This window comes from Amblyraja radiata, chromosome 3 (assembly GCF_010909765.2).
Source record: "Amblyraja radiata isolate CabotCenter1 chromosome 3, sAmbRad1.1.pri, whole genome shotgun sequence".
Taxonomy (NCBI): Eukaryota; Metazoa; Chordata; class Chondrichthyes; order Rajiformes; family Rajidae; genus Amblyraja; species Amblyraja radiata.
In genome coordinates this window covers 16,257,912-16,275,905 of record NC_045958.1, presented here as the reverse complement: position 1 = coordinate 16,275,905, position 17,994 = coordinate 16,257,912, and the positions used below count along the sequence as shown (strand labels likewise).

At 44.6% G+C, this 17,994-nt stretch overlaps 1 protein-coding gene across 5 annotated transcripts in view; it reads right to left on the bottom strand.

Moving 5' to 3' along the window:
• The window catches only part of pam (peptidylglycine alpha-amidating monooxygenase), a 205,006-nt gene that overhangs the window by 55,479 nt on the left and 131,533 nt on the right, over positions 1 to 17,994 (bottom strand). For all 5 annotated transcript variants that reach the window (XM_033017373.1, XM_033017370.1, XM_033017369.1 and 2 more), the window contains exon 14: positions 12,767 to 12,838. In XM_033017373.1, coding sequence (XP_032873264.1) covers positions 12,767 to 12,838 — 72 coding nt within the window. The remainder of the gene's footprint in view (positions 1 to 12,766; positions 12,839 to 17,994) is intronic.

The following is a 17,994-nucleotide window of genomic DNA, read 5'->3' as shown; positions in this document are numbered from 1 at the left end:
GTACTTTTCTACATGAACGATATATAATAGCTGTACTGTTCATAGCATACAACTTGTAATATTCCATTATTAATGACTAACAATTGCTTGGTGATTATTGACATTTTTAGGGCATACACATTATTTTAAGGTCCCAATAGATTTTATTTGCAGAGCACTGCATCACTCGATTGATTTCGATTATTTATTGCAGTTCATTTGAGGAATGAAGCATGAGCACAGTAGGTGAATATGCATCATTTAATACTGTTGCAAGTAGAACAGCCAGGAACAAGGGACGTTTGCCTGCTAGACGTTCTTCATAACGGGTGGGAGATGCTGTCGATATAACAGTAAAGTCAACCAGGGAATTATGAGAGCAGCTTCCAGTGACCAAACATGTACCAACATGGAGAAGAATTATGCAGTGCTATTCCAAAAGCTCCGATAGAATAGCACTGATCAAATATTGCTCCAACATAATAGGTTTGAATTAAACTTGATAGGAAAACAAAACAGGATTTGTATATTTCCAGTTTACGCTCACTTTTAAAAGTATTAATTGTCCCAGTTAAAATTTTCGGCATTGTAAATTAAGTATCAGAAATGTGAAGTTTAGAAATCATTATTGTTGGATGATCATGAAATTATTCATCTGTAGCAATCATACTACGGAACCAAGCTGCCTGAACCTCAGCTATTGAGCTGCAAGAAGCAGACAGCTAGTGTATGCTCAGAGGTTAAAGTACAATTCGCTGAAGCATGAAAGGATGTATTTACACGACATTCGCAAGTCAATGATCCTCAACCAAGCTACCCATTTTGTGTTCTTTCAAAATAAACTTTATCCATAAAAATACATGTAAGAAATAAAAAAATGAGTGCACCACCTTTACATTCATAGTGTCATTCAGTCTATATATTTAGTATAGTTTGTCATGTGTACCGAGGTACAGTGAAAAGCTTCTCTGTTGCGTGTATACAGGTCAGCTGAAGACTATACATTATTACTATCAAGCCGTCCACAGTGTCCAGATACAGGATAAAGAGAATAATGTTTAGTGCAGGATAAAGTCCAGTAAAATCCGATTAAAGATAGTCCCAGGGTCTCCAATGAGGTAGATGGCGGTTCAGGACCGCTCTTTAGTTCGTGATAGGATGGTTCAGTTGCCTGATTGCAGCTACGAAGAGACTGTTCCTGAATCTAGAGTTATGCATTTTCAAATGTAGGCACCACTTGTCTGAGGGAAGAAGAGGGAGTGCCAGGGTGAGACTCGTACTTGATTATGCTGCCGGCCTTGGTAAAGCACCATGAAGTGTAGATGGAGTCAATGGAAGGGAGGCAATTACTTGCGGTCTAGGATGAACCATGCTGTTGTGATGCATTAACAATGTTACAAGTCCTATACAGGTAATTCTGTTATAATGTCTGTTTACTTAACATGAATTGGATATAGAAACATAGAAACATAGAAATTAGGTGCAGGAGTAGGCCATTCGGCCCTTCGAGCCTGCACCGCCATTCAATATGATCATGGCTGATCATCCAACTCAGTATCCCGTACCTGCCTTCTCTCCATACCCTCTGATCCCCTTAGCCACAAGGGCCACATCTAACTCCCTCTTAAATATAGCCAATGAACTGGCCTCGACTACCCTCTGTGGCAGAGAGTTCCAGAGATTCACCACTCTCTGTGTGAAAAAAGTTCTTCTCATCTCGGTTTTAAAGGATGTCCCCCTTATCCTTAAGCTGTGACCCCTTGTCCTGGACTTCCCCAACATCGGGAGCAATCTTCCTGCATCTAGCCTGTCCAACCCCTTAAGAATTTTGTAAGTTTCTATAAGATCCCCTCTCAATCTCCAAAAATTCTAGAGAGTATAAACCAAGTCTATCCAGTCTTTCTTCATAAGACAGTCCTGACATCGCAGGAATCCGTCTGGTGAACCTTCTCTGCACTCCCTCTATGGCAATAATGTCCTTCCTCAGATTTGGAGACCAAAACTGTACGCAATACTCCAGGTGTGGTCTCACCAAGACCCTGTACAACTGCAGTAGAACCTCCCTGCTCCTATACTCAAATCCTTTTGCTATGAAAGCTAACATACCATTCGCTTTCTTCACTGCCTGCTGCACCTGCATGCCTACTTTCAATGACTGGTGTACCATGACACCCAGGTCTCGCTGCATCTCCCCTTTTCCTAGTCGGCCACCATTTAGATAATAGTCTGCGTTCCTGTTTTTGCCACCAAAATGGATAACCTCACATTTATCCACATTATACTGCATCAGCCAAACATTTGCCCACTCACCCAGCCTATCCAAGTCACCTTGCAGTCTCCTAGCATCCTCCTCACAGCTAACCCTGCCCCCCAGCTTAGTGTCATCCGCAAACTTGGAGATATTGCCTTCAATTCCCTCATCCAGATCATTAATATATATTGTAAATAGCTGGGGTCCCAGCACTGAGCCTTGCGGTACCCCACTAGTCACTCCCTGCCATTGTGAAAAGGACCCGTTTACTCCTACTCTTTGCTTCCTGTTTGCCAGCCAGTTCTCTATCCACATCAATACTGAACCCCCAATGCCGTGTGCTTTAAGTTTGTATACTAATCTCTTATGTGGGACCTTGTCGAAAGCCTTCTGGAAGTCCAGATACACCACATCCACTGGTTCTCCCCTATCCACGCTACTAGTTACATCCTCGAAGAATTCTATAAGATTCGTCAGACATGATTTACCTTTTGTAAATCCATGCTGACTTTGTCCAATGATTTCACCACTTTCCAAATGTGCTGCTATCCCATCTTTAATAATATCTTTAAATATATAGAAGCGAGTGATGAATTAGGGAACAATACTTGCATTACATTGGTTCAGATGAAATTTCGATCAGGAGCAACAGAATCACTCAAAACCTACATTAGAAATTGACAAGCAGAAAAAAAAAAGCTGTCTTGGATTTAAACAGTGTAAGGGGAAAAAAAAGTTTTTCATCTAACCTCCCACAGTAACCAAAACACCATTGTGTCTGAAGAACAGAACTGTTACTTTAATCAAGGGAGGCCATTGAAATTGACATGCAATCACTTCTATTCACTCTTGTGCAATGATACCTATTAAACAATGTAACATGCAGCCATTCGTACTTTTCGTGAGCATTAACTAAAATAAAGATATTGCTGTTGAAAGACCTTTATTTTTTGATAAACCTGCAGAATAAATAACAGCTATTTAATCTGAAACTCTCTAGCTCCTAACCCTTTCTCCCATTGATACAATTGTCTTTTAATGCGATTTTCTATTATACAGGTTTTCATAGCAACATAATTAGTGCATTATAGCAGAAGCACCTGTACATTATAGTGCGATTGCATTATGTATACTGGACAGAGCACCATGGCAAATTAATATGGCCCATTTTCGACCACAAATATTCTCGTGTTTGATATACACAGGGCTTAGCCCCCCTCCCCCCCCCCAAATATATCTCATGACAGAAGAACCCTGGGCTCTAGTTCTTTCCCACAGAGCATTTGCATTGGCTGCACCAAGCTTCAGCACATCACTCAGCATCTATTCTTGCAGCCTGGAATGTGCCAATTCGCAGCATTCCCTTATTGCTGTTGAACACTAACAAAGTTTCAGGCAGCCAAAAGTATAAGTCCAAGCTCACCAAGTTGACTGTCTTCCAGCAACCCTTGATGTTTGTCTCAGTGTTAACCCCGACCAGAGCACGCACAATGCCCTCCATAATGTTTGGGACACACACCCATCATTTATTTTTTTGCCTCTGTACTCCACAATTAGAGATTTGTAATAGTAAAAAATCATATGTGGTGAAAGTGCACATTGTCAGATGTTATTAAAGGCCATTTTTATACATTTTGGTTTCACCATGTAGAAATTATAGCTGTGTTTATATATAGTCCCTCAGGGCACCATAATGTTTGGGACACATGGCTTCACAGGAGTTTGTAATTGCTCAGGTGTGTTTAATTGCCTCCTTAATGCAGGTATGAGAGCTCTCAGAAACTTTCCATTATCTTTGGAAACTTTAATTGCTGTTTATCAACACGAGGACCAAAGTTGTGTGAATGAAAGTCAAAGAAGCCATTATGAGACTGATCAACAAGAATAAAACTGTTAGAGACATCAGCTAAACTTTAGGCTTACCAAAATCAACTGTTTGGAACATCATTAAAAACAAAGAGAGAGCACAAAGAGAGAGCTTACTAATCGCAAAGGGACTGGCAGGCCAAGGAAGACCTCCACAGCTGATGACAGAAGAATTCTCACTATAATAAAGAAAAAAGCCCAAACACCTGTCCGACAGATCAGAAACACCCTTCAGGAGTCAGGTGTGGATTTGTCAATGACCACTGTCCGCAAAAGACTTCATGAACAGAAACACAGAGGCTACACTGCAAGATGCAAACCACTAGTTAGCCGCAAAAATAGGATGGCCAGGTTACAGTTTGCCAAGAAGTACTTAAAAGAGGAACCAGAGTCTGGAAAATGGTCTTATGGGCCAGATGAGACGAAGATTAACATATCAGAGTGATGGCAAGAACAAAGTATGGAGGAGAGAAGGAACTGCCCAAGATCCAAGGCATACCACCTCATCTGTGAAACACTGTGGTGGGGGTGTTAGGGCCTGGGCATGTATGGCTGCTGAAGGTACTGGCTCACTTATCATCATTGATGTTACAACTGCTGATGGTAGTAACATAATGAATTCTGAAGTGTATAGACACATCCTATTTGCTCAGGTTCAAACAAATGCCTCAATACTCATTGACCGGCGGTTCATTCTACAGCAAGACAATGATCCCAAACATACTGCTAAAGCAACAAAGGAGATTTTTAAAGCTATAAATTGGTCAATTCTTGAGTGGCCAAGTCAATCACATGATCTGAACCCAATTGAGCATGCCTTTCATATGCTGAAGAGAAAACTGAAGGGGACTACCCCCCAAAACAAGCATAAGATAAAGATGGCTGTAATACAGGCCTGGCAGAGCATCACCAGAGAAGACACCCAGCAACTGGTGATGTCCATGAATCGCAGACTTCAAGCAGTCATTGCATGTCAAGGAGATGCAACAAATTACTAAACATGACTACTTTCATTTACATGACATCGGTGTGTCCCAAACATTATGGTGCGCTGAAATGCGGGGACTATGTATAAACAGAACTGCTGTAGCTTTGGGAGCAACAACAGCAGCAGCAGGAGGAGATTAGCAAGAGATACGACTGATTGGCTCTAGCCCAAGTGGGAGGAGAGAAGTGAAAACAGTTTAAGTACAGGTCAAGGACAGGCAGACTTGACTCAGAACTGCTGTAGCTTTGGGAGCAACAACAACAGCAGCAGCAGGAGGAGATTAGCAAGAGATACGACTGATTGGCTCTAGCCCAAGTGGGAGGAGAGAAGTGAAAACAGTTTAAGTACAGGTCAAGGACAGGCAGACTTGATTCAGAACTGCTGTAGCTTTGGGAGCAACAACAACAACAGCAGCAGCAGGAGGAGATTAGCAAGAGATACGACTGATTGGCTCTAGCCCAAGTGGGAGGAGAGAAGTGAGTCAGTGCTGGGAAAACAGCTGAAAACTGAGGAATTTGGTTTGCAAATTGGTAAATCAGGCAATTTATCAGTCAATTTAAGTAAGACTGCTCTTAGGGAGCGGCAGTGAGTGAAGTGCCCTGTGAGTCTTTGGCTCGAGAGTCTTCGGAGAGGAGACTACGCAAAACACTGCAGAGGGAGAGACGAAAGAAGGAGATGTTAGGCAAGCTGATTCAGTGTGATGCTTGCAGTATGTGGGAGGTCAAGGACACCGCTGGTGCCTCTGGCTGCTACAAATGTGAAAAGTGCATCCAGGTAGAGCTCCTGAAGGGCCGTGTTGGGGAACTGGAGAAGCAAGTGGATGACCTCCGGTTCGTCCGAGAAACGGAGTCGTTCCTCGACAAGTCTTACAGTACGATTGTTACACCTAAGGTACTGGAAGAGAGAAGGTGGGAGACAGTGAGAACGGGAGGGAAGCATGGAATGCCAACATCCCCGGGTGTTGTACCTCTTGTGAACAGGTTCACCCACTTAGAAGCTGTCGGGACAGAAGAGGTGTTTACACTGGGCGGCGGACTGGCTTGTGATGCGAATAGGGCTGTTGAGCCAAAACCAAAATGGCCTAAGGCAGGCAACGCCATTGTAGTAGGAGACTCCATTGTGAGAGGTACGGACAGGGGTTTCTGTGGCAACAGACGGGATGCGAGGATGGTGTGCTGCCTTCCTGGTGCCAGGATCCAGGATGTCACGGACAGAGTGCAGAAAATCCTCAAGGGCGAAGGTGAACATCCGGAAGTGGTAGTGCATGTCGGCACAAACGATGTCGGAAAGAAAGGGATGAATATTCTGCAGCGTGACTTTGGAGAGCTCGGAAAAATGCTGAAAAGCAGGACCTCCAGGGTTGTTATCTCCGGTTTGCTTCCAGTTCCTCGTGCTGGCGAGAGCAGGAACAGGGAGATACGGGACCTGAACGTGTGGCTGAGGTATTGGTGCACGGGGCAGGGATTTAGATTCTTAGATCACTGGGATCTGTTTTGGGGTAAGGGGGAACTGTACAAAAGGGACGGTTTGCATCTTAACAGGTGTGGGACCAGCATTCTGGCAGGCAGGTTTGCCACTGCTACACGGGTGGTTTTAAACTGAATAAGGGGGGTGGGGTGTCGAATGGGCTAGTGGAGGATGGAGTTAAAGGGAAAGGGTTTCTTAAATGTGTGAGCGTAGAGACAGAGGGGTGTAAAATGAGGGTAGAAGCAATAGGTAGCAAGGTGAAAAGTAAAAGTGGCAGGCTGGAACATCCAGGGCAAAAATCAAAAAGGGCCACTTTTCAACAAAATTGTATAAGGGGTAAGAGTGTTGTAAAAACAAGCCTGAAGGCTTTGTGTCTCAATGCAAGGAGCATTCGTAATAAGGTGGATGAGTTGAATGTGCAGATAGCTATTAATGACTATGATATAGTTGGGATCACGGAGACATGGCTCCAGGGTGACCAAGGCTGGGAGCTGAACATCCAGGGATATTCAATATTCAGGAGGGATAGAGAGAAAGGAAAAGGAGGTGGGGTAGCGTTGCTGATTAGAGAGGAGATTAACGCAATGGAAAGGAAGGACATTAGTTTGCAGGATGTGGAATCGGTATGGGTAGAGCTGCGAAACACTAAGGGGCAGAAAACGCTGGTGGGTGTTGTGTACAGGCCACCTAACAGTAGTAGTGAAGTTGGAGATGGTATCAAACAGGAAATTAGAAATGCGTGCGACAAAGGCAAAACCGTTATAATGGGTGAGTTCAATCTACATATAGATTGGATGAATCAAATTGGCAGGGGTGCTGAGGAAGAGGATTTTTTGGAATGTATGCGGGATAGTTATCTAAATCAACATGTAGAGGAACCAACGAGAGAGCAGGCTATTTTAGACTGGGTATTGAGTAATGAGGAAGGGATAGTTAGCAGTCTTGTTGTACGTGCCCCCTTGGGCAAGAGTGACCATAATATGGTTGAGTTCTTCATTAGGATGGAGAGTGACATTGTTAATTCAGAAACAATGGTTCTGAACTTAAAGAAAGGTAACTTTGAGGGTATGAGACGTGAATTGGCCAAGATTGACTGGCAATTAATTCTAAAAGGGTTGACGGTGGATATGCAATGGAAGACATTTAAAGACTGCATGGATGAACTACAAAAATTGTTCATCCCAGTTTGGCAAAAGAATAAATCAGGGAAGGTAGTGCATCCGTGGATAACAAGGGAAATCAGGGATAGTATCAAAGCGAAGGATGATGCGTACAAATTAGCCAGAAAAAGCAGCATACCGGAGGACTGGGAGAAATTCAGAGACCAGCAGAGGAGGACAAAGGGCTTAATTAGGAAAGGAAAAATAGATTATGAAAGAAAACTGGCAGGGAACATAAAAACTGACTGCAAAAGTTTTTATAGATATGTGAAAAGAAAGAGATTAGTTAAAACAAATGTAGGTCCCTTGCAGTCAGAAACGGGTGAGTTGATCATGGGGAACAAGGATATGGCGGACCAATTGAATAACTACTTTGGTTCCGTCTTCACTAAGGAAGACATAAATAATCTGCCGGAAATAGCAGGGGACCGCGGGTCAAAGGAGTTGGAGGAATTGAGTGAAATCCAGGTTAGCCGGGAAGTGGTGTTGGGTAAATTGAATGGATTAAAGGCCGATAAATCCCCAGGGCCAGATAGGCTGCATCCCAGAGTACTTAAGGAAGTAGCTCCAGAAATAGTGGATGCATTAGTAATAATCTTTCAAAACTCTTTAGATTCTGGAGTAGTTCCTGAGGATTGGCGGGTAGCAAACGTAACCCCACTTTTTAAGAAGGGAGGGAGAGAGAAAACGGGGAATTACAGACCAGTTAGTCTAACATCGGTAGTGGGGAAACTGCTAGAGTCAGTTATTAAAGATGGGATAGCAGCACATTTGGAAAGTGGTGAAATCATTGGACAAAGTCAGCATGGATTTACAAAAGGTAAATCATGTCTGACGAATCTTATAGAATTTTTCGAGGATGTAACTAGTAGCGTGGATAGGGGAGAACCAGTGGATGTGGTGTATCTGGACTTCCAGAAGGCTTTCGACAAGGTCCCACATAAGAGATTAGTTTACAAACTTAAAGCACACGGCATTGGGGGTTCAGTATTGATGTGGATAGAGAACTGGCTGGCAAACAGGAAGCAAAGAGTAGGAGTAAACGGGTCCTTTTCGCAATGGCAGGCAGTGACTAGTGGGGTACCGCAAGGCTCAGTGCTGGGACCCCAGCTATTTACAATATATATTAATGATCTGGATGAGGGAATTGAAGGCAATATCTCCAAGTTTGCGGATGACACTAAGCTGGGGGGCAGTGTTAGCTGTGAGGAGGATGCTAGGAGACTGCAAGGTGACTTGGATAGGCTGGGTGAGTGGGCAAATGTTTGGCAGATGCAGTATAATGTGGATAAATGTGAGGTTGTCCATTTTGGTGGCAAAAACAGGAAAGCAGACTATTATCTAAATGGTTGTCGACTAGGAAAAGGGGAGATGCAGCGAGACCTGGGTGTCATGGTACACCAGTCATTGAAAGTGGGCATGCAGGTGCAGCAGGCAGTGAAGAAAGCGAATGGTATGTTAGCTTTCATAGCAAAAGGATTTGAGTATAGGAGCAGGGAGGTTCTACTGCAGTTGTACAGGGTCTTGGTGAGACCACACCTGGAGTATTGCGTACAGTTTTGGTCTCCAAATCTGAGGAAGGACATTATTGCCATAGAGGGAGTGCAGAGAAGGTTCACCAGACTGATTCCTGGGATGTCAGGACTGTCTTATGAAGAAAGACTGGATAGACTTGGTTTATACTCTCTAGAATTTAGGAGATTGAGAGGGGATCTTATAGAAACTTACAAAATTCTTAAGGGGTTGGACAGGCTAGATGCAGGAAGATTGCTCCCGATGTTGGGGAAGTCCAGGACAAGGGGTCACAGCTTAAGGATAAGGGGGAAATCCTTTAAAACCGAGATGAGAAGAACTTTTTTCACACAGAGAGTGGTGAATCTCTGGAACTCCCTGCCACAGAGGGTAGTCGAGGCCAGTTCATTGGCTATATTTAAGAGGGAGTTAGATGTGGCCCTTGTGGCTAAGGGGATCAGAGGGTATGGCGAGAAGGCAGGTACGGGATACTGAGTTGGATGATCAGCCATGATCATATTGAATGGCGGTGCAGGCTCGAAGGGCCGAATGGCCTACTCCTGCACCTAATTTCTATGTTTCTATGTTTCTAACACTGCTGTAATTTCTACATGGTGAAACCGAAATGTGTAAAAATGGCCTTTATTAAAATCTGACAATGCACTTTAACCACATGTGATTTTTTTCTATTACAAATCTCAAATTGTGGAGTACATAAGTCAAATAAATAAATGATGGGTCTTTGTCGCAAACATTATGGAGGGCACTGTAGATCATAGATTCCAATGTTACGCAGCTGGGGATGAAACTCCAGAAGGTACCGTGTATTATTTTTCAGACCTTCTTTGTCAATGCATAATTCAGAGAGAAGTGGACATTTGTTTAATTCCTCATTGCAAATGACCTGAGGCACCATTCCTTGAGAGTGAAACTCCAACCATGCAAGAAGGATCAAACTGTTAGGGCCCCTCTCAGGCAAGGTCTTGGTGCTTGTCAGTAGGTTCTGGCAATGAGGCATTGTACCAAATGTTTTTGTCAGTCTGCTCAGATAATCATCCCATTAGGATCCACCCTATCCATCCCCCAGTTTCTGGTGGACGTTCGGATGTCAACGGTGTTTTTCTCAAAAAACCTTTCGACAAACGACAGATAATGCAGCTATGTCAAACTGAATGGGATATTGCACGGCAACTGGGCCAGGCCTATTCTTCAATAGGTAGAAGATCAGCATGTAGTGAAATGGTGCCTTCAAAATGTTACAAGTTTACACACAGCTTGGTATAGCCAGGCTCAATGGTGGTTATGAGGATGAGGATAGTATAGATATGCTTTTCCCCTCTAGTCTGCAGAAATCAGCATTGCAATCCATTGGAAAAGACAAAGACAGCACAGCCTCTCACAACTTTCTAGCATCTATTACAGAAGTCTTAGACAAGAACAAGTAGGAGAGTCTGGACCATCCACTGACCCTGGAGAAGCTAACAGGCTCCACCCATGCTCTTGACCAGAATAAAACTCTTGGAAGTAACGGCTTACAGGCTTAGTTGTATGTGACTCTGTGGCATTGAATGGGCCTAGACCTACAGGACTTATAACAACGCTATGCTTCTGGCGGGCAACATGTCAGAATCAATGGAAGAAAGGATAATATCATGCTCATCTGCAAGCAGACGAGGGATAAGACAGGCATCAGGAATTGGAGACCCATATCATTATTGAAAATGGATTATAAAAACCTGAACAGGTTCATTGCCAATCCAGATCGTCTGTTCTGCCCAGACCAAATATATGCTGTACCTGGCAGAAAAATCTCCCACAGGGACATGAGACTGCAGATGGAGCAAAATACTGGGGAGGAACTCAGCAAATCAGGTGTAATCTGTGGATGGAAATGAACAGATGTGTTTCAGGTATGGACCATTCTCCAAGACTGCCTTGCATTACTGAAAGAAACCATTGCTTACATGCTGTTTGACACCCGCCTGGTCAACTTTGATCTGGAGCCGGCCCATGGTAAAATATTGCACATGTATATGATGGATGTGTTCTCCAAAATTAGCTTGGGGGAGGATATCAGAAAATTGGCTCCAACTGCTCTTCTGCAATGTAGTATAATTCAATGGATGGGTAACAAATAGCTTCTCAATCAAGATTGGAATAACACTGTCTACTCTCCCTTCGTGTTTGCGTGCTACATAGAATCCTTTGGCGAAACCTTTGGTCATCTAAACTATTTTCCAATTCATCTGGAGATCTAAGATGGAATGTGACTAATAGGTCGTGATGAAGTATCGAGACAAAGAGGTGAAAAGTGTACCTGATATCCAACCACCCTGCCTTTGCTACATTTCTTTCTGACACCGCGAGATCTCAGCAAAGGTAGACCACTTCCCATGCGGCAGCAGCCGCCTTTCAGTGGCCAACATTGATGATAACATTCACCATGGCCTCCAATATATCCTCATAGCCTTCAAAGGGAATGAGTAGATCAATAATTCGGACCGAGTTCAAAACTTTGAATTCATCAGGGTGCAATGATCCCTGCCCATCAATGTTGCTTTTGCAAAATACTCCAAATTCACTGAAAGGATAAGCAAACAAGAATCAGTGACCTCTCCAAAGCCACTATTCTCTGCATTAAGCTCCTTGTTACACTTATTTGGCTTTGTTTGGCAGGCACCCTTGTTCCATCCCTTATCCAGTTCCTTTCATGAGAAGAGATTGCTTGCTGTCAGACAGAGAAAAATATGTGCTCAAGACTCCAAGAATTCACCGACCCAAGAGAACCCCCGACCAATCATATGTCGAAGAAATAACATTTGGGATGGTCTTGAGAACCTTGAGTCCATGCACCGATTACACGCAGAAGCTATTACAGAAGTGGCAGGGTTGGGGTGGGGGGTATAGAAGGAATGCACCAACACACAAATTACCCAAGTCAGCCATCTCCTGCTCCATATTTGGAAGAGTCTGTAGTTTCCACTCTGGCCTCATTACCACCTCAGAACCACAATATTAGAGTGGAAGAATGTCATCTTGGATTTTGAAGGCTTCCCAAGGAGAACTTTTGGACCATCATAAAATAACCTTTTCATTGACATTTTCTTGTTTCTGATGTCTCTCTATATGGCATTTTAACCACACTGTTGAGCTTTCTGATCAATGTAAGATCCATTTAATTTCATTTAAGATCCAACTATTACTTCCTGACTGAGACATCAACAATTCTTTAATCTGATGAAGGGACTACGCAGTAGCTACATGCATGTAAATCTTGATGCTATATAGACGATGATATGATGTTTCAGGTGTGTTTGCAGTCACACCAAATGCAAAATCCCCAAGAAAGTATGCGATGAGTGTCGGCATACAAGGTATTATTCACTCATCACTGATAAAAAAATCAAATGCAATAATTTTAAACATTCTATAAATTTCTATATCACATTATAAAATCATATATATATAACACTGTGATTGACCTGCTAACTTCTTAACCGACAGAAAAATATATTTTAATGTTTATTACATGGCTGTACATACCCTGATCAAGAACCACTTCTTCCTCTCCTTTAGATTGCTGGAGTATTTCATTATCATTTAGCTGCTCTTCATCTAATGGTTGCAGTAATGAGAAACTCATTTCAAAATTATTGTAATTTGTTTTCATTTATGCTCAAATAAACAAACCAACTCCTAACACCTCACAGATGTGCCCGCGTTGCTACTATCAATATGCTTAACAAATATTTAGAAAGTATTTAAAAATAAGCTAAAATTAGCAAAAGAAAACAGTTGACAAAGCAATCTCAAAAAAATCACATTTCAGTGCATTCACACCATTCAAATAAGCTATGGAAATGTTTCAAATAAATGAAGGCAAATTGTTAATTTCTGAATTGTTATACTATACATTTGACACATGGCTGGGGTGGGGCACGTAAGGAGGTGTAACTTTCTGGATCAGTTTCTATTAAACTTGACTAATCAAAAGCTGTAAATTAAGTGTGGTGAAAGCTTTCGCTTCTTCATGAATCATGAAACATTTCAGCACAAAAATAAAACAAACCATATATTAGAAGCTATATTCATGCAATTCTGAAGAACTACATCAATAAGTGTTATATAGGAGGGTCACTTGGTAACTATCAAGTTCAACCCACAGGTAGACGAAAATGCTGGAGAAACTCAGCGGGTGAGGCAGCATCTATGGAGCGAAGGAATAGGTGACGTTTCGGGTCGAGACCCTTCTTCAGACTGATGTGGGGGTGGGGCTGTCTGGTGAGGTCTAGAAACGGTAGGAAGACCATTCACCTGGACCATTTCCGACATCTCCCTACCATTTCTTGACCTGACTATCTCCATCGCAGGTAATCGACTACTGACCGACATCTGCTACAAACCCACTGACTCCTATGCTTATCTGGACTACACTTCTTCCCACCCTGCTTCCTGCGAGGACTCTACCCCCTATTCCCAAACCCTCCGTCTACGCCGTATCTGCACCCAGGATGAGGTGTTCCAAACCAGGGCATTGGAAATGTCCTCATTTTTCAGGGAAAGGGGGTTGCCCTCTTCGACTATAGATGAGGTTCTCACCAGGGTCTCCTCTATTTCCTGTAGCTCCGCTCTCACTCCTCATACCCCCACTCATAACAAGGGCAGAGTCCCCCTTGTCCTCAACTTCCAGCCCACCAGCCGTCACATACAATAGATAATCCTCCGACATTTTTGTCACCTCCAACGGGATCCCACCACTGGCCCCATCTTCCCATCTCCCCTTTGGGCTTTCTGCACAGACCGCTCCCTCCGTAACTCCCTGGTCAATTCGTCCCTTCCCACCCAAACCACCCCCTCCCCTGGTACCTTCTCTTGCAACCACAGGAAATGCTACACTTGTCGCTTTACCTCCCACCTCGGCTCCATCCAAGGACCCAAGCAGTCTTTCCAGATGAGGCAGAGGTTCACCTGCACTTCTTCCAACCTCATCTATTTCATCCGCTGTTCTAGGTGCCAACTGCTCTACATCGGTGAGACCAAGCGCAGGCTTGGCGATCGCTTCGCCCAACACCTCCGGTTAGTTCGCATTAACCGACCTGATCTCCCGGTGGTAGCTCAGCACTTCAACTCCCTCTCCCATTCCAAATCCGACCATTCTGTCCTGGGCCTCCTCCATGGCCAGAGTGAGCCCCACCGCAAATTGGAGGAGCAGCACCTCATATTTTGCTTGGGTAGTTTACACCCCAGCGGTATGAACATTGACTTCTCCAATTTCAGACAGTCCTTGCTTTCTCCCTCCTTCCCCTCCCCTTCCCAACTCTCCCACAGCCCACTGTCTCCACCTCTTCCTTTCTTCTTCCCGCCACCCCCACCCCACCCCTACATCAGTTTGAAGAAAGGTCTCAACCCAAAGCGTCACCTATTCCTTCGCTCCATAGATACTGCCTCACCCGCTGAGTTTCTCCAGCATTTTTGTCTACCTTCGAATTTTCCAGCATCTGCAGTTCTTTCTTAAAAAGTTCAACCCACATATCTTGAACTGGCAGCTAAGTGTAAAGGGTATTTCACTGAGCTCTGGTTCCAATAGCAAAGCAATAACAAGGACATATGCAAACATTTAACAGTGAAATCTAAATGTTAAAGCCATAAAATTTCTGAAATGGGATTGGAGAAAACATGAATCAATTAATTTTTCATGAAGAACTTTGATTTCAAAAAATGTAAATGTTCATTAACATAACGATTGCTACATATATTACAATTCATATGGCTGCACCTTCTGGTCTAGAATATGCAGAGAAAGCTATGCTACTACTCTGGATATTCCTTAAAATGGAAACTCTCCCACATATAATAATAATAATAATACATTTTATTTATGGGCGCCTTTCAAGAGTCTCAAGGACACCTTACAAAAATTGAGCATGTATAGGAAAAACATGTAAGGGGAATGAAATAAATAGTAGAGACATGACTAGTACACAAAGTAAAGACAGAATTCAATACAAAACACAGCATGAGGCAATTAATGCACAGATGAAAAGGGACGGGGACGTGGGGCTAAGGATAGGCAGAGGTGAAGAGATGGGTCTTGAGGCGGGACTGGAAGATGGGGAGGGACACGGAATTGCGGATCAGTTGGGGGAGGGAGTTCCAGAGCCTGGGAGCTGCCCTGGAGAAGGCTCTGTCCCCAAAACTGCGGAGGTTGGACTTGTGGATGGAGAGGAGACCGGCTGATGTGGATCTGAGGGACCGTGAGGGTTGGTAGGGGGAGAGGAGGTCAGTGAGATATGTGGGGGCCAGATGGTGGAGGGCTTCGTAGGCGAGGACCAGGATTTTGTAGGTGATCCGGTGGGAGATGGGAAGCCAGTGAAGTTTTTTGAGGACTGGAGTGATGTGATGCCAGGATTTGGTGTGGGTGATGAGTAGGGCGGCTGCGTTCTGGACCAGTTGGAGTCGGTTGATGTAGGTGGAGCTGATGCCAAGGAGAAGTGAGTTGCAATAGTCCAGTCGGGAGGAGATGAAGGCATGGATGAGTCTTTCAGCAGCAGGCGGTGTGAGAGAGGGTCTGAGTTTGGCGATGTTGCGGAGATGAAAGAAGGAGGTTTTAATGACATGGCGGATGTGAGGCTCAAGGGAGAGGGTGGAATCAAAGATCACGCCAAGGTTGCGGGCCTGGGGAGATGGGGAGACAGTGGTGCCGTCGATGGTGAGAGTGGGGTTATTGATTTTGCTGAGTGTGGCTTTGGAGCCTATGAGGAGGAATTCTGTCTTATCGCTGTTGAGTTTGAGGAAATTATGTTGCATCCAGGTTTTTATAGCTGACAAACAGGAGTTGATATGGGAGAGGGGGGGGGTTGTGGGGGGATTTGGTGCCAAGGTAAATTTGGGTGTCATCAGCGTAACAGTGGAAGTCCAGATTGAAGTGGCGGAGTATCTGACCAAGGGGGAGGATGTAGATGATGAAGAGGAGGGGGCCGAGTACGGAGCCTTGGGGAACGCCTTGAGTGACCGCGGCTGTAGCAGAGGTGTGGTTGTGGAGAGAGATGAAGTGGGATCTGTTGGAAACGTAGGAACGGAGCCAGCTGAGTGCAGAGCCTTCAATGCCGAGGTCCTTGAGTCTGGTGAGCAGGATGTTATGGTTCACTGTATCGAAGGCTGCGCTCAGGTCGAGGAGGATGAGGATGTTGAGGGAACCAGTGTCAACAGAGGTGAGGAGGTCGTTGAGGACTTTGAGGAGAGCAGTTTCTGTGCTATGGAGGGGTCGAAAGCCAGATTGGAGGGGTTCAAGTAGGTTATACGCTAGGAGGTGGGAATGAAGTTGCGACGCAACAATACGCTCCAGGGTTTTTGAAAGGAAGGGGAGGTTTGAGATTGGGCGGTAGTTAATGAGAGAGGAGGGATCAAGACCAGGTTTCTTTAAGATTGGTGTGACAGCAGCAGTTTTGAAAGCAGAGGGGACAATTCCTTGGGACAATGAGGAGTTGAAGAGATTAGTGAGGTAGGGGCAGAGAACGGGGAGGCAGGACTTCAACAGGGGAGTGGGGAGAGGGTCGAGGGAGCAGGTGGTGGGTTTGGAAGAGCTGATGAGTTTGGAGATTTCAATAGGGGTGACCAGGTCAAACTGGGAGAGGAAGCAGTGTGGAGGAGGGGTAAGGAGGTCAGTGGAGATGTTGAAAGGAGGGGCCGTGGTAGGTGGTGGAGTAGATGCTGGGGAGTCGGGTACAGGGGATAAAGATTGATAGATGGTGCTGATTTTATCAGCGAAAAAGTGGAGGAATGAGTTGCAGAGATCCGGAGTAGAGGTAGGGAGAGTGTTGGCTCGAGGCTTGAGGAGGTTGCCCACTGTGGAGAAGAGGGTTCTGTGGTTTAGGCAGGGATCGGTGAATATGGAGGAGAGGTAGGCAGATTTTGCAGCAATGAGGGCATCTTTGTAGTCAGTGAGGTGGAGTTTGTAAGCTTCAAGGTGGACTGTGAGAGATGATTTCTTTATAAGTCGTTCGAGTTGGCGACCAGTCTGTTTCAGTTTACGAAGTGCAGGTGTGTACCAGGGTGAGGATGTGTTGAAAGTTACGGTTCTTGTTTTGAGGGGGGCCAGAGTGTTGAGGGAGGTAGACAAGGTGGAGTTGAGATGGTTTGTGAGATCATCAGGTGAGATGGGGGTTGAGTCCAGGGGGAGAGTGGTGGAGAGCAGGTCAGAGAGATGGAGGGGATCAATGGATTTTAGATTACGGAAGGTGATTTCTCGGAGGAAGCGGGGGCGAGGTGTCGGAGAAGGGATGGTGAACCGTATAAGCTTATGATCAGAGAGGGGGAAGAGGCAAGGATGGAGGTCGAGTACCGGTTGATTTGTGGAGCAGACCAGGTCAAGGATGTGACCTTTGTCATGGGTAGGAAAGGTGACGTGCTGAGAGAGAGAGAAGTTGTCCAGTAAAAAGGCGAATTCAGATGCGAGCTTGCAGGTGGGGGAGTCCTTGTGAATATTTAAGTCACCAAGTAGCAGCAGACGTGAGGAGAGGGATGAGGCAAGTGTGAGGAGTTCAGTGAAGTCAGATAGGAAGGAGGGGTTTGGTTTAGGTGGCCGGTAAATGAGGATGACTGTCATGGAGGAAAGGGCTTTGAAGGCGAGGAATTCAAATGATGCTACTGGGGGGAAGGTGAGTTCAGTGATACAAAAATTCTGGTTAAAAATAACAGCGAGGCCACCTCCATGGCGGGAGGGGCGGGGTTTGGAAATGTAATTAAATCCAGGTGGGGATGTTTGATTGAGG